Source organism: Nuphar pumila, chromosome 6 (assembly GCF_984573655.1).
Source record: "Nuphar pumila chromosome 6, dmNupPumi1.hap1.1, whole genome shotgun sequence".
Lineage (NCBI taxonomy): Eukaryota > Viridiplantae > Streptophyta > Magnoliopsida > Nymphaeales > Nymphaeaceae > Nuphar > Nuphar pumila.
The window spans coordinates 112,361,015-112,378,509 of NC_143254.1; the positions used below are offsets into that span (position 1 = coordinate 112,361,015).

A 17,495-nucleotide genomic window follows, 5' to 3' on the forward strand; every position below is an offset into this window, starting at 1 on the left:
ATATGCCTGTGTTTGTACCCATGGAGCTAAGAAGAGAATCCTAAGTATATGTGCATTAGAAAGGCATGACATGCATCATATAAGAAAGAAAAAATAATTAAAGATAAGAATCAGATCATGCATATGAATGGTTTTTGCATTGGTAAGTACATGCATTTTTAACTATTCATACATTTTTACTTATTTTAGTTTGAATGAATGATGGATAAATGTGAACTTTTGCAATGGCATACTTACTTGAGATATTTGCAGTATATGTTAAACTTTGGTGTATTTAATTTTTGTTAATTGCATGAAAATCTGAAGCAATTCTTGTTTACGGATTATAAATTACATGTTTAGTATAGCTCTATTGAAATAAATTTGCCTTAACCTATGAATTTTAATGTTTTCAGAAAGTGAGTGAGCTCACGTGTAATGGCGGGAGGTTGCGACGGGGATTGAGCCATACCTTTTCCAAACCTCTAATGTTTTGGATTGAGAGCATTTTTAATTGCTCAAAAACTCTGATATTTGATTTAATTTGTTAATTGGACATTTGTGTTTGATTTTGGACATTTATGGACTTTTATTTTATTTATGAATATTTAATTTCTAAGTTCAAATGCACGCATAAATGTGAATGTAAATGAGAAAGTAACGTGCCAAATTTTAGTCTCATTTGATTTTTCTGTTGTAATATTATAAAAGCATTTAAAAGTACTTAAAAAAAATCATGATTTTCAGGACTTAAAATTTGGGGTGTTACAACTTGATATTAGAGCAAAGGGAAAGTGTGGCTCAAAACCTGTCCAGTCGACCACTATCGTTATGAGTATGTTCTAACTTTTGTGTTTATTTTATGATTGATATGAAAATTTATGCCAATTGCTCGACATTTATAAATTATGCAAAAATGAAAACTTTGATGCCTAGTAGGGTCATCAAAACAAATAATTTATTTATGCCAAACTTAAGGATTAATTTAAATTAATTTTTATTGTAGATGGCCGTACGATAACCTGCAGGTTGGACTACCCAGAAAACCTTTCTCTTAGAAGCCCTCGCGACTTTGATTGCCACCTATCAGAACCTCACCAATAATGGAGGAATGGCAATGAGAATGGTTATCAATTTGATGGCAATGCAACACTGACTGTTGCGACCCATGGAGCATCCTACAAACGCTTCATGGAATTGAGTTCTTCAGCCTTCACTGGGAAGGAGGACCCAAACACAACAGAGGAGTGGGTTTGTGCCATCAACGAGATCATCGAAATCCTCGAGGTCCCCGCTGATAGACAGGTTGCCTTCGCTAGCTACTAACTTCAGGTCGATGCCAAGAGTTGGTGGGAGACTACTTGAAAGGTGCACTATACACCAGAGAAGCAACACACACTAACCTGGAAAGAGTTTTCTGAGGTGTTTCTAGACACCTACTTTCCCAGTACGCTCGAGATCACAAAATATAAGAGTTCTTGAATCTTCAGCAAGGTTCCATAAAGGTGGCAGAGTACACCACACGATCTTGGCACCTGAAAAAGTATTGCCCGCACATATACACTACTGACAAGGTGCAAGAGAAGAAGTATATTCACAGATTGTAAGATGGATTGAGGACTCACGTACTTACTAGCCATCCTTAGAACCTCAATCATGCCATCAAGATGGCCACTATACTTCAGTTGGTAAAATAAAAACTTGATCATTTTATTACTCAAGGATAACCCCCAAATAGATAGTAATAACGGTTTTTGTGTCGTAGGACGACTGAGAGTCTTCTAGGAAGACTCAGCCAAAGTGGTTCGATAGGTCGAAGGTCAATGGAATCAGAGCCCCTAGACCTGCTGTTGAGACAAGTAGAGCACCGCCTGTGAAGAGGACTAGGGTGCAACAAGGTGGTACTCAACCACAACAGATGGTTGCAGTATGTTTGTACTGCAAGAAGACTCACACATGTGTGTGTTAGAGGGCAATAGGAGCTTGCCTAAGATGCGGCGAGATTGGGCACTTCATCAAGGACTGCTCTAAGAAGTCGGCTCAGGAGGGAGCGACCACTACACCTCGAGGGCAGCCACAGTAGCAGCAACGACCCCAGCAGCCTCAGCAGCAGTGCCAGCAGTAGTCCCAAGCTTAGGGACAAAGGAGAGCTACATGTCGCATTTACACGACTTATGCAGAATAGTTGCAAGAGGATGCGAACATCATCGAAGGTACTATCCCTATCATGAAGTTTGATGCTAAGGTTTTATTTGACACTGGCGCAAGCCATTCCTTTGTATCTACGTGATTTGCTAAGTTGCTTGATATTACACCGATCACACTAGGTTATATTTTGAAAATTATCACACCATCGAGTGATAGTTACATCGTTTGTACCTTTCTACCCAATGTAGAAGTCATAATTTTAGGGTAGGACCTCTTTGTTAATCTTATTTTATTGGACATGGTGGGCTACGATGTCATTCTCGGCATAGACTGGATGTACAATCACTATGCTTGTATGATATGTCATGAGCGACATATCCATTTTACTCGCCCAGATCAACCTGTACTTGAGTACAAGGCGAGTAAAAAGGAAAGCAAAGGATAGGTTATTTCGGCAATGAAGGTGCTATGATGCATGGAAAAGGGTTGTGAGGCCTTCTTGGCTAGCGTGTTTTTGATAGATCCCAGCATGACCCCGATGGAGGACTTAGATATGGTTCGTGAGTTCATGGACGTATTCTGAGATGACTTGTCAGGCATACCGTCTGCAAGAGAGGTCGATTTTGCCATAGAGTTGGTACCTGGAACAACTCCAATATCCAAAAGTCCTTATCGCATGGCCCCAACATAATTGGAGAAACTGAAAAAGTAGTTGCAAGAATTGATGTACAAGGGCTTTATTCGGACAAGCATTTCACCATGGGGTGCTCTAGTCTTGTTTGTCAAGAAGAAGGAAGAGGGTGGTGTTGGTGACTGGTCCTTCGACCAATCGTCTGGGCAATAGGGAGGAAGACGGGAAAGCTGACGGTGATGGTGGTGGTGGTCACCACTACCGGAGGCAAAAAGGAAGTGAGGGGGTGTTGACACCCTCTCTTTCCCAACAAAGAGAGAAAGAGAGAGATGACTACACTCAAAAGGAATGAGGAGGGGATGAGTGAAAAACAATGCTAGGGGGGGGGGGAGGGAGAATTTGATTTTTTTTTAATTTCTTTTAAATTTTGAAAGGAAAAAATGAGTGGGTTTTACATTTATATTTAATGAGATTCATTTGGGTTTCAAGTGGATCCAAATCTTATTTATGTTAGTAAAATTCATTTGGGTCTCAACTTGATCCAAAATCCCATTTACTTTAGTGGGGTTCATTTGGGTCTTAAAATGGATCTAAAATCCTATTTACTTAGTGGCCTTCATTTGGGTCTCAAATGGATCTAAAATACTTTTTGCTTTAGGAAAGATCCATTTGTGTCTCTAATAGATCAAAATTTCTTTTATATCTGATTTAAACCTCATCATGGGTCTAAACCCTACCCAAATCTATTTGGGTTGGCCCAAATCATTCAAAGATCTAAATCTGAATAACTTAAGATCCAGACTGTTTGAACTTACGTTAGTGTGTGTTGATCCTCTTGGATCTCTATTGAGATCCAAATCCAAATACTCATACAAAACCTCATAATTCCTCAATAAAACATCAAATAACTTAAATAAATGCTAAAATAATAATGATGATTAATCTTTAAACAATCAATCAATATTAACTAACTAATTTGCCAAAAAAATTGTATTTAATTAGACTAAGTACCAGAATAATTCATGAAATTTCTTTTATTTATTTAAAAATTCCAAAAAAATTATGAATATTATACTAAATGTAGTTCTTGTATCAAACCTAACCTCTGATTCTATTGGATTGATCTTATTTGATTTGATATTGTTTATTGGCAACTCCATGTCCACAACATGTTACAGTCACGTTATTTAAAATTTGTTTTCTGCTAAAAAATGCATATAGATCATAAGGGCTCGATGGATAAAAAGTTTAAAAAATCATGAAAAAATAAGGTTTCTATTAGGTCTGTGGGTCTAGGTGCACTCTTAAACCTCTCCTATGCTCAAGTGCCTAGGCCAACTTCTCTGTAACATAAGAATTGACATGTATGATGTTTAAAATGTATATCCTTTTTTTAATAAGCCTACAGAATTAGGGTAGGTAAATGATCCGAATAAACTGAATATGGGTTGTTCAGGCTTTGCTTGTTTACGGCCAGCTATTCCTTTGGCTCGTTTATCTTGTGCTAGTCAAGCCAAAAGCTCGTTATATATATATATATATATAATTTGGGTCCACAATGAAAATAGAATCCCTAACTTGTTGGTTGCAAGAATATCCTTCTAAGCAATGAAACTACCATATTTTTTTTAACATATATAAATATTATATGGACTCATATGAACTATAAGACGAATTGATTAGCCATTGTTTGTGCTTAGCTTGTTTACTTTACACAAGCTGCTAATAGCTCAGCTTGTTGAGTTTAATTGATGGATCCAAAAGTGGGCAGCTCAATTTGTTTACCAACCCTATAAACGAAGCAACCCATGTTCATATATTAGGCTTAGCATTGTGAACAAGAAGGATAGCGCTTGGCTTGTCTAAGCTGTTTTACTAGTTGAAACAGGCTTGGTGCTGCCAGACCAAAGTTAGCTATGAGCTGTTGGCTCGTTTACATGTAGTGAAAAACAAAAAAAGGAAACAGTGAAATTTATCTTCCTAAGATATGGAACTTACTTTTAAGCACACATGACTATAAAAAATTATAAGTAAATGCCTAAATCATCTAAAAATTACACAAATAAGTGTTGGGGTTTACTTATATTAATTTAATCATGATTAACAATTAACTGCCACTAGTTAACTAAAAAATGATAGCCGTACACCTTTTCTTCTGAAAATAATGCATCTTTTCAGAGAGAGAGAATCTTTTTTGGAAGGGAAAAAAAGGCCATGATTAAATTGACATAAGTAGACTCAGGTGATTATTTGAACAATTGAACAATGCTAGATAAGTTTTTTCAACAAGTGTTGGTGGTACAATCAGCTAAACTTATGCGGCTATGTGAAATTTTTTAACTAAAATGTCAATGATTTTGTAAACAACCCTAGATTATCCCAGCACTCCCCAACGCTCGCGAGCTCTGGGAATTTGAATGGAAGATCAAGATCTCGACCAACTCTTGAAATGGGGAGCGACGGTTGGCATCTCCGATGCTGCTCCTCCTAACTCCCCTTCCTCTCCTTCTTGCTTGGGCCGCTCTCTGTACGTCTCCAATTTCTCTGAAGCAGGCGGGTATGCCTTCTAATCACACGCCTTAATCTCGTGGGTACCCGTTCTTCTATCCCCATTCACCTCATTAATCCGGAAGTAGTCTACAAAAAGTATCACCAAATGCCTGGATTCCGACGTGGGTGCCTTCATTTTCCCGGTTTCTTTGCGTGATTCTAATGAATTTCATGTGGGGTGTTTTCTGCAGTAGAGGTCTGGCTGCTGCCCGTGAGTTGAGGAAGGGAGAAATGGTTCTGAGAGTTCCAAGGAGTGCGTTGATGTGCAGAGATAGCGTGCTGAAGGGTGATAAATGCCTAGCAGCTGCTGTCGACCGATATCCTCACCTGTCTCCTACGCAGGTGATGCGTTTTCTCACCATTCGTTTTGTTAATGTCAGTCATTTCCATTGTTTTAAACCGTTTGAGTCTTCGCTTGTTTAGGACTTGATTTCCTTTCTCCAGTTCCGCTATAAGCATACTTCGTTTTATTTATGGTTGAGGCTTTCCCCAATGGTTAACATGTCCCACCAACCAAAAAATAATCTAATTGTCGACCAAAATTGATTTTGTTTGTAAGCTTTCACTGCATCACCTGTAAGCAATCGATCTGACTGTCAAATTGTGATGACCCTTGTTAGGTGCCAAAGCTTTTTGGTATAACTTTACTACATTGTAGAACACTTTTTTCACAACTGAGTTTTAATTTCTGTTGTGGTTGAATTTTTCCATGAAGACTGGATGGATGACTTGAAATCGATCAAATAACTGGAGGCTGATAGCCATTTGTTGGAAGATGATGAGAAACTGTTGGTGATCAGGATTAAGAACTGCTGTTTCATTGAAACTTGAAATATTTACTTCTAGTGCTTGGATAACAAGCATCCAACGCTGAATTACCTAATGGAATGTTGTGTCACAGATATTGTCATTGAGGTTCTCTTGGCAGCAAAATCTTGTGATATTTACAATGAAGTATTGCCGAATTTGAAAGAAACCAAAAATTACATGTTTGTGTTAACACTGATAAGAATGTGATTAAGTAGTGATACATTAAAGACATGCACAAAGTTGTATTTATTGTGTTTTTGTTTGGAATTTCATGTTTTCCAAATTAAATATTCAGTGATTTTATTACTGTGTTTGAAAAATATTATTTCTATTGTCACATATCTACTGAAATGCAAATTGTCCATTGTTGTATATGTATATTTTGTTAAAAGTTATCTGTTATACCCTTTCCTGCGAATCAATGGATATGCAATGCTTTATTTACGTCCTAGTGATTGTGATTCAGCAGTAAAAGTATATTGATTATTCCCCAATAGTTGAGTAATTTTTCTGTAAATAGCCATCAGTAAATCAATTTTCTTACCCATGAGTTCTAGAATCCATAAGCATTAGAATCTCACCATTTCCATTTTGTTCTTATAGTATGAATATACCAATTAGTTATATATGAATGATGAGATTCTGATGTCACGGAGCCAATTCTATTATTCAATGTTCCAATTCATCTGCATCCAATAGGAATTGAACCTACACATTTGCTAATTCTGAGCTGGGGGATTTAACCATTTAGCCGTAGATGCTTCACGGAGACTCGTCATCAATGTAGGATATCTTTGTGTAAGTGGATTTCAATTGATATATAAGTTTTCATTTAGGTGAAATGAGACAACATCAATTCAATCTTATATTTTTGAATCGAGGGAGATATTGAGAGAGATCAGGAATTCTTTCTTGGACCAAATGGGCAAAAGAAAAAGAGAAAATAGAAGACACGAAAAGGAAAAAGGGAGTGTAAAAAGAAAAGAGGACAAACGAAAAAGAAAAAAAGGAGTATAAAAAGAAAAGAGGAGAAAAGGCAGGGGGATGAATGGATAGTAATAGCCAAATCTTGGAATACTGTTCTATTTGCTCAAGTAGCAAGGAGTTCCATATCCGTAGCCCACTCAATTCATCAAAAATACATCGTAATACAGTCATTAATAATAGTTAAAAAAATTGGTTGTGTTATTGTTGCAGTTCCTCGAGCGGTATGAAGATTTTAAGAATGGAATAGGGAAGTTCATGTCAAATGCACATATAATAGCATCCAATTATCGAAAATAGAATTTATAAAAGATGGTATTCAGATAAAAATCTTATTTGCTTTCTCTCTGAAACCTTGGTGTAGATCTAAGCAACAATCCGATCATAGGTATCTAAGCTCTAAAACCAAACTTGCAATGTTATTTGATGCCTTTGACTAAATTATGCCCACAAGTCTATTGAATTTGTTGATGCTACTGGAAACTTTTCCTTTTTCTCTTTTTGTTAATCTATATAGGAGATTAAGGTCCCTTCTTGATTTTGAGTTAATGATTTAGTAAACTTCATTACAAGCTATCCAATTAGGGGGCTTGTCTTTCCAACATTTATGCTACCTTTTTGTTGTTAACATGATCAAACATTTAAGAAACAGAGACACTAGGTCATGCAACGGTTACCTTACATCTGTGTTGAATGGAAAGAATGCTGGCTAATTTTGAGCTTATCTAGCAGATTTTCAAATGTGACATTTGTCCATGAGCACCATCTGTAGTTGCTAGAAAATATAGGTAGATTCCTAGCATTGAATCACAAATGGAAGGATATCTTTGAGAACTCAAGATTATTGCATGAGGAAGTCTTTTGTCATTTGCATGACTAACTGGATATCCAAGATGGATATCCAAGAAGTCATTCTTTAGTCTCTATTCTTCCGACAACCCAAAATCATTCTAGTTCATTCATCCCAACCAAGTTCGAAAAAGTTTTCTTTGAATAAAGGCTCTATGCCATGTGTTAAAAGTAATATTCATAAATCTGGGGGTGGTCATACGTAATTTAGCATAATTACGTATGCCTACTTGTAATCTTGTTCCACCTAATCACCTATTTAAATAGGTGATTAGGGTTAATGAAAATATCGAACTCTCTCTCTCTCTCTCTTTCTTCTCCTCTCTCTCTCTGTCTGTTATCTCTCTCTCACTCTCGTCTCTCTAAGATCGATCAACGACTGATAACTTCAACATGGTATCAGAGCAGGTCTCCCTTCTGGGATGACGCTACTGATGATCGTGATGAAGAGGCTGCTGCTGATCGTGATGAAGATGCCGCTGCTGATCGTGAAGCCTGAAGAAGTGTTTGACGTCGTGGATCATGATCTGCTTGTGGTCGTGTCTGATCATCGTGATGCATAAGGAGAAACACGTTGATCTGAAGACAGCGAGTCGATCTAAAACAAATAGGTCACGATTCAAATCTGATAGGTGTCATCTTGGGTTAAAGAGTTTAATGGAGGCTGTTAAACTCTGTTACAGCCAGCGTTCAGGCCTGAAATAGTGATCTAAAAAAAAAAACACAGATCGCTATCGTATGAATGCGATCAGATCGTCATCGTGGAGATAAAATGGTAGGTTGGTTCAATCTTAAAGTTGGTAGTCGTTGCTTAAAAAAAAGGGTTTATTCATTCCGTGGTTGTGGTGATGATCTGATCGCTATTCAGATCTGGAAGCAAACTCCGCAGGAGCCCCATGTTGCGCAGAAATAGCTGGGGTGTTAATTTTTTTTTCGGTCGTGTTTAGTTGCCGTCCTTGTTGAGAATTTTTTATGGTTGATTCACGTGCTCAAAATAACGACCAAAAAGCAGAGGTCATTGGTGAATATAAGGCCTTTGCGAATCCATTTTCGTATGGATCTTCAGTTAAGCTAGATGATACTAATTATGCAAGGTGGTCTCACACCTTCATGATGTTCGTTTCTGGTCATAAATAAAAACACGTCCTGTTGGAATTGGAGCCCACTGAAAGAACCGAAAAATATGTTACCTGGGACCAGTGTTGTGAAAAGCATTGAGGCGTAGCGAGGCGCTCCACCAAAATCTGAAGCGAGGCGCAAAGCGTAAGCCTCAAAAAAAAATTTTTTTTAACTTAAAAAATTATAAAAATTATCTAAAATTATAAATAAATAAGAAATGCTTTATTGATGAAGCAACAACCGACAAGAAATAAAAAATCTCAAATAAATACAGAAAAATATGAGATTAAAAGTAACATTAATGCAACAACTTGATCTATGTAAGTTTCTAAGAAATAAAATATGAGCATTTATTCAATAAAAAATTAACATTAACAACAAAATGCATATTAAAAAATGTAAGTATCTCTCTATATGAGCATTCATCAAATGAAAATAGTTCATCACTCGATAGTCAATGCTATATGCTCCATTGGATAACAGATAGATAAGTAGTCTACATCCAGAAATGCTGTCTAAGAACATTCCTCTTTTAACAGTATGCATAGATGAGTAATACAGAAAAAATAATAGCTCACATGACAAATAAGTAATACAGAACGGGGTCGGGGTTACCTGGGGTCTGGCAAGGGCTGCTGGCGTCGTGGCTGCTTCCGGCGAGAAGGGAGAGACTTATAACTGCAATGCAGAACATGACAAATAAGTGCATCAGTCAACAAGGAAAAGTAGCACTTCAAAAGAAAAGTAAAAACCCAAAAACTAACATTGGTAGGCCTATGAAATTCAATACCGAAGACTTAGCAGTATTTGCCAATAAAGCTTGCAAGTCCTGGGAATAAGAACTAACAACTGTACAGAAAAAAAAGGTGTTTACACTTTACAGTGACTTTCAGGATCAAAAAACAAATTGTTATCCTTCATACCCGTGCTTTGCTGCAGCAGAGAAAATCAAAAGAACTAAACAGTAAAAGAAAAGAAAAAATAAGGAAAAAAATAACAGTGAGGGAAACACCAACATTTCCTCTGTTTTCTCCTGCTTCAAGCTCAAGCCATCTCCAGGCACCCCAAAATTGCTTTACTCTGTTAGAAGAAAGAAACCAGACACCAAAATCCGAGCTCCCCAGGTCTGGATCGATTCATATTCAGTAGATTTGTGCACCAGAAACACTGTAAAAACTCAAGCAGATGGATCATGAATTAGAAACATGGCATTGTCAGTTGCAGCATCGACTCTGAGCAGCTTTGCAGCTGCAGGAACCACATCGATCACATCATACTGTGTAGAGCATCAAGACCAGCTTCTTCCAGTGGCGCCACCTCATTAAGGTCGAAACCCGGCAAGATCGGAATTCTCTTCTGTTCAGTACTGATGGTGGCCGTGGACGAGCAGTGGGCAACCTCCAACATGATGGCTGCGGCAGCCCTGTCTTCGTTCCAATGGCACCTCTTGTGCCCACCGAGCTCCTGTCCAGATGAGAAGGACTTATGACAGATCTTACACTGGTGGGCCGATAACTCGTCGGCGTCAAATTCTGGCGAGGGGAGCTCATAGAGAGGTTCAACGACCACCTTCTCCGCAGCTTCTGCATTGAGGAGCTCTTCTTTGGTCTTCCTGTGGCTGGCTTTGTGGCCCTCAAGAGCTTTGTGGGAAGAGAACACCTTGTGGCAAGGATTGCATTGGTACTTCTCGGATCGATCCATGAATGCCCTGATCTTCTTCTTCTTCCTCTTCTTCTTTGAAGGCCTGGAATCCGACCCATTTTCTTCCTGAAGCTCTGCTGCTCGGCTTTGCCTCGCCGGAAAATCCATGGCAACCGGATTCTTGGCGTCCTTGAGCATCATCAGGTCATAAGCGGCATCAAAAATGGGATCGTGGGCTCCACCATGGGAGACACCGAGACGAGAAGTGAGAGAGAGGCGAGTGAGGGACTACAAGAGACGAGTGAGGGACTGCATGCGAGAGAGAGAGAGATGAGCGACAGACAAGCGAGAGACGAGAGAGAAACAACAAGAGACGAGATAGAGACTGCAAAACAAAATGAGAAATTAGGGCTCCCGACCCTAATTAGGGTTGGGGCTCTGATTTAATAGCATCTATTTTTTGGTCAAATGGGGGCTTTGACTCCCATTTGACCAACAAAAAGAGGTGCATACGCCTCACATTGAGGCGCATTTCGCCCTGAGGTGTACGCCTCAAGGCTTTTACGCTTTATACTAGCGCCTCAAGGCACAAAGGCCCTCGCCTTGAGGCGAGGCGCGCTTTTTTGCGCCTTGAGGTGCGTTTTTAATAACACTGCCTGGGACGGAGACAATGACATTGTGATGTCATGGATAATGAACAATATACAACCTCATATAGTTGATGGTCTGATTTATTATACCTCAGCTAAACAAATGTGGGACAATCTTCGTGACACATATTCTCATGAAACCAATGTGAGTCGTATTCTACAAGTTGAGCAGGAGATTTACCAATTGCAGCTAGGAGAACAAACTTTAGCCCAATACTATGCCTTTGTTAAATATGCTTTTGAGAGGCTAAATGCACACAGACCCTTATGTTGCACCAAACAGAAGACACATCAGGAGCAGACTATGGTTGCCCAGTTCCTTACAGGGCTATCATCTGATTTTTCAGTTGCCAAAGTTCAAATGCTAACAAGTTCTGATGTTCCTACTCTTGCAGAAGCCTATAATCGTCTGAGTAGGCTTGCCATCACTCTTCCTCAAACTCAATCTGAATCGCAGGCATCAACTCTAGCAATCACCTCAGGTCGTGGAAGAGGTACTCTCTTGAATTTTCGAGGAAGAGGTCATGGTCGCAGTATAGGAGGAAGAGGAAGGCTTCAATGTACATATTGTGGTAAACTTGGACATCTTGAAGATAGGTGCTGGGATAAGACAGGTCGACTTCCTATCCCATCACCTAAACCGAATGTATCCAAGGCTTAAGTTGCTAAACTCGAGGCAGAGACTATACCTACCTCCTCCAGTGATTCAGTTATCCTCAGTTGTGCAGAGTATGATGAATTGGTATCTCACCGGCTTCCTAGTTCGAGTGATTCTATGCCACTGTTGATGTTGCATGTTCTACAGGTGATAGCCTAAGTTATCAAGGTAGTAGATGGATTATTGACTCAGGTGCATCTAGAGACATGTGTGGGACTCCACATAATTTTTCAAAGTTAAATCCTATTGTTGAACCTCGCAATGTTATACTTGCTGATGGGAGGTGTTCTCCTGTTGTAGGCCAAGGAAACATTTCCATATCTCCCACACTTCAATTGACTAATGTTCTTCATGCTCCTTCATTTCCTCAGAATTTACTATCTGTTAGTCGTACTGCTAAGGAGAATAACTGTAGGGTGATATTTGATCCCGTGTGTTGTATTTTTCAGGACTTGCTGACGGGGAAGAGGATTGGTGGAGGCCATGAGGAGGGTGGTGTCTATTATCTTCATCAGCCGGTTGGATCCATGAATTCTGTGTCTGAGCCATCTTCCAGTACTTATCAGTAGCATCTCCATCTTGGTCATGTTTATTTGCCAAAGCTTCGTAGACTTATTCCTCAAATTTCTCTGTCTGATTCATTGCAGTGTGACGCCTGTCAATTGGGCAAACATCACAGAAGCTCATTTGTAACGCCCCAAAAATCCAGGACTTGTAACTTTTTAGAATAGTTTAAAAAGCTTTGAAATCATACAATAATCAGAGTTTAAATAATACTTCAGCGGAAAATGATATTTTTAAAACCACAAGTCCATGGACCTTGAGCGCATTACAACGTAAACTTTCCTTTTGTCAAATCCCGCACAACCATTGAAATCAAATGGTCTAGAAACAGAGTTTCAATAATTGAGAATTCGTTTGTTGAAACCAAGAAGAAGCTTACTAAAACAGTTTTATTAACTCACGGTTTAATAAAAGAGAAATTTTGAAACACACTTTATACCAAATTTACCAACATGTCCTCAGGAGCGAAACGTCAGGGAGAGAGCTCTATCTTGATCTCATCACGCCATCGTGCCATCGCGACTGTATTACCTATCCATTACCTGCCCATAAAATGGGTCAGTTTCACTAAAAACTGGTAGGTGCACAGACATGACAATATTGAACATAATTAAGCAGAATAATTTAATATGTCAGGTAGACAGGCAATTATATAGCAATTTAATTTCAACAGATTCAGAGAGCAACTATCATGAGCACAATGCTAAAATTATTACAAGCATTTTACTGGCACAAGTAGGCTAACTATTACAAGCAAAGCACTGCACAAGAAAGTTAACTAGCAAAATACAATGCTTCGTCAACCACACACACAATTCCATAAGTATTGAACCTGTTGTACCCTATAACTTCCATATGGGCATAACTCAACAAATTGTGTGATCAGATTATGTTTCGATATTAATTGGCCAAGCGGGTACGCACAAGGCACGACTCTAGAAACAGCCTAGACTGATCCGGGGGTTTATTATGCTATGTATTTTATGATAACCCGGATAGCTGACTGAGTCCGCACCTAAGGGGACGGTCGGTGACCAAGAGAGAAATCCTCAAAGCAGCATAAACAATTGATGCATCCCAAACATGAAGAGCTACCACCTAGGATAATTATGGTAGTCCCATTCCCCTAACTCCGATGATTGGGGAAGCCGAGTCTTTTGTTCATAACTGCCATTAATGGCCTGTCCATCGAAGTTTTGTACCTTCCTGTCCTCTCTCTTGACAGGAGTCAGCGATTCGAATGAGTACATCAGGGGTAGTTAACTGAAGACCCATTCTACATACTCTGGTCTTTCGACCAAACTCGAGTATCTTGCCGGTGAAGGCGAAAACATCACTTATTTAGGTGATCACAACATTTTGTTATCTGCACCCATCGAGGTTGCCACAACCTACTCATCCAATCATCGCAACGTAAGAAGACGTACTTGTCAAAAGTACGGTCGTACATGTCATAAGTACGACTACGATGAAAGGGATATGGTTCCACAAAAGAAACCCCAACAGATATTATCTGCAAAAGAATTAATACAACACAGCCTGGCAAGATAAGTTTTGAATTCACTTCAACAACATTTTTCATGTTTCATGATGCAAGGTCATCTCAGATCTCTCGTCCGATCAACAAAGTACTTAACATGTTGTGCATGTCTAAAAGTACGCTATACTGAACCAGGGAGGTCTGTGGGCTTCTCAAAAGGAATACCCAACACACAACTTCATAACAATTCAAAAAAAAATATAGGAGTGCTCATTTGGCACGATTCATCCTTAAAAGCCATAATGCCACATTAAGTCATTCACACAAGACACAATACTATCAATCTTACATCCAAAATTTATCTTAGTATAGACATGTGACACTAGATTGATACATAAAGAATGGGTCCTTCAATAGAACCCCACTCATTCATATGCTCATACCCCTGATCGGGGTTATTCAAAAAAAGCCGCAACTTGAATCAAGGTTATGAAACATTTCTCCCAAGTGTGTGGACTTGGGAGGGGCCAAATGTGACTTCGAAATCCTGCGAGACTTAATCATACTTTGCAAAAGTTGTACATTTTGAAGAGCACCGTGTTCGCAGAAGGAAACTCGTTTTTAGAGAACTGAAATGCACAAGCACAACTTCTAGTGTTTTGAAAACAAGTGAAATCAGGATTGGCACAAGACTACATTTATGTAAGTACATATTTACCATGAGTGTGAGCATATGTCGGTTGTAACATGTCAACAATCAACTCTCGACTTGCGATGCTGCACATCGAGGGAAAAACACATAAGTAATACACGAGGTACCAAAACCATACATTGACCACTTAGACAGGCAACCACATAAGGTCATAAGTAATGCACGAGACACAAAGACGTACCTCACTCAAAGGAAACGTGCAGGCACAAATGGATGCAAGCAAACAAGGGCATATGTATTTCAAGAAATACGAAACCACACCTCAACTCATAATCAACTTATGCAAAATAATGATCGAAGAATGAAATTGTACATCGACCCATAGGAACGAACAGGCAAGCATATATGCAAGCAATTAAGGGCATAAGTATTGCAAAAAGTACGAAACCACCTTCAACCACATAAGCAAATACGCAAATTAATACTCAAAGAGTAAAATCATACATCGACTCATAAATATGCAGACAAGAAAATATGCAACGCAGAAGCAATATAAATCTAAGCATATCTAGCATGGGCATCTTAATTATTTCAACTTAAATACGTTCATCAATTGCCCTTTGTGCGACTTTACCCTACCTTGGGATGTCGTGCAGCTGCGTACGCCTACGCGAGAGGATAATACGAGGGTTGAGCCGTGGAGCACGATCGGGACCAGTTGCGTAAATAGGCAAGAGTGTTAAATATTCAAATTTTGCTAATATAATTAATGGTGCGACGAGGACATGAGTAGGTTTAGGCGACAGGGACGAGCCACTACCGAAAACAACAAGGTGGCAGAGAAAGAGCCATTGCCAAACATAGCGAGGCGGCAGGGGGCGAGCCCTTGCAGACAACACTGAAGCGGCAGGGGTCGCAACCTTGCCGACAGCAGCGAAGTGGCAGGGGGCTAGCCACTGCCGACAACAACGAATCGGCAGGGGGCTAGCCCCTACCGACCACACTAAAGCGGCAGGGGTCGCACCTCTGCCGACGGCAGCGAAGCGGCAGGGGGCTAGCCCCTGCCGACAGCAACGAATCGGCAGGGGTCGCTCTCCTACCGACCACACTGAAACGGCAGGGGGTCGCACCCCTGCCGACGACAGCGAATCGGCAGGGGGCTAGCCCCTGCCGACAACAACGAATCGGCAGGGGTCGCTCCCCTGCCGACAACACTGAAACGGCAAAGGGTCGCACCCCTGCCGCCGACAGCGAATCGGCAGGGGGCTAGCCCCTGCCGACAGCAACGAATCGGCAGGGGTCGCTCCCCTGCCGACCACACTGAAACGGCAGGGGGTCACACCCCTGCCGACGACTGCGAATCGGCAGGGGGCTAGCCCCTGCTGACAGAAATGAATCGGCAGGGGTCGCTCCCCTGCCGACCACACTGAAACGGCAGGGGGTCGCACCCCTGCCGACGACTGCGAATCGGCAGGGGGCTAGCCCCTGTCGACAGCAACGAGTCGGCAGGGGTCGCTCCCCTGTCGACAACACAGAGACGGCAGGGGGCGCACCCCTGCCGACGACAGCGAATCGGCAGGGGCCGAGCCCCTGCCGTCCGACGAAAGGACGATGGCAGGGGAACAAACCCCTGCCGAAGAGAGAGAGAGAGAGAGAGAGAGAGAGAGAGAGAGAGAGAGAGAGAGAGAGAGAGAGAGAGAGAGAGAGAGAGAGAGAGAGAGAGAGAGATCGGGGCGAAGGGGTGTCGCAGGGGCCCTTGGCCCCTTGCCGGCACTCCGGCGAACCCCCAAAAGAGGGAAGGGGACGACAGGGGCCCTGTAGGCCCCCTGTCGGGTCTTCAAAGGCAAGGAGGAAGGTGGGAGGGCGCGGCAGGGGCCGTGCGTCGCCTGCCGGCGTCCTGGCAAGGTGACAGAGAGGGAGATGGGAGGGGGAGAAGAGGGAGGAGGAGACTGAGATAGAGGGCGTACCTGGAAGGGGAGGAGGCGAGGTGGCTGGCGACTCTGGAGGCGTCGATCGAGGGCGGCGTGCTGGGGACGAAAGGCTGTGTGCCCTCCCCCGCCCCCCTGCAGGGCTTTTAAAAGCCTCAGGGGGGGCGATGAATGGGGAAATCCCGATGGGTTTCCCCTAATCTCCCCTAAATCGAAGGTGGAAGGGGGGCGGCGCTCAGGAAGAGGATTTAAAATCCTCTTCCTGAGTCGGGTTATTAAAACCCTAATGAAGAGGGGCCCGGGTCGGGTTCGGACCCGACCTGGCCCGGGTCCAATTTTTTTTTTTTAACGGGTTTTACACATTTCCTTCTCGTTAGAGTCCATCGAGTCAAGCAATGTTTGAGATTTTGCATGTTGATGTATAGGGACCTAGTAGAGTACCTAGTCGATCTCAGTGTCGTTATTACTTAGTTATTGTTGATGATTTTTCTAGATTGTCATGGGTTTTCTTAATAAAAGAAAGGTCGGAGGTTGCCTCTATTCTTATGTCTTTTGTCATTGAAATAAAGACTCAGTTTCATTCTCTTGTCAAGATTATCCGCACTGATAATGCTCTCGAGTTCAAGTCCAATGAATTGTTATAATTTTATCGAAATCGTGGCATCCATCATCAAACTACTTATGTCCATACATCTCAGCAAAATGACGTTGCTGAGAGAAAACATAGGCATCTTCTAGATGTAGCTCGCACTCTTATGTTGCAATCAAATAGCAACCTCTCGGGTTTGAGGTTCAAGGGGAGTGTAGCAAGGTGTGCAAACTAAAGAAGGCTATATATGGTCTTAAACAAAG

The 17,495-nt window shown here is 41.0% G+C and overlaps 1 protein-coding gene across 1 annotated transcript in view; it reads left to right on the forward strand.

Moving 5' to 3' along the window:
• Window positions 1–5,139: 5,139 nt before the first annotated feature.
• Window positions 5,140–17,495, forward strand: part of SDG40 (SET domain group 40) — a 58,055-nt gene continuing 45,699 nt past the window's right edge. Inside the window, exons 1-2 of the mRNA XM_090010644.1 lie at window positions 5,140–5,315; window positions 5,500–5,650. Coding sequence (XP_089866770.1) covers window positions 5,176–5,315; window positions 5,500–5,650 — 291 coding nt within the window. The 5' untranslated portion in view covers window positions 5,140–5,175. The remainder of the gene's footprint in view (window positions 5,316–5,499; window positions 5,651–17,495) is intronic.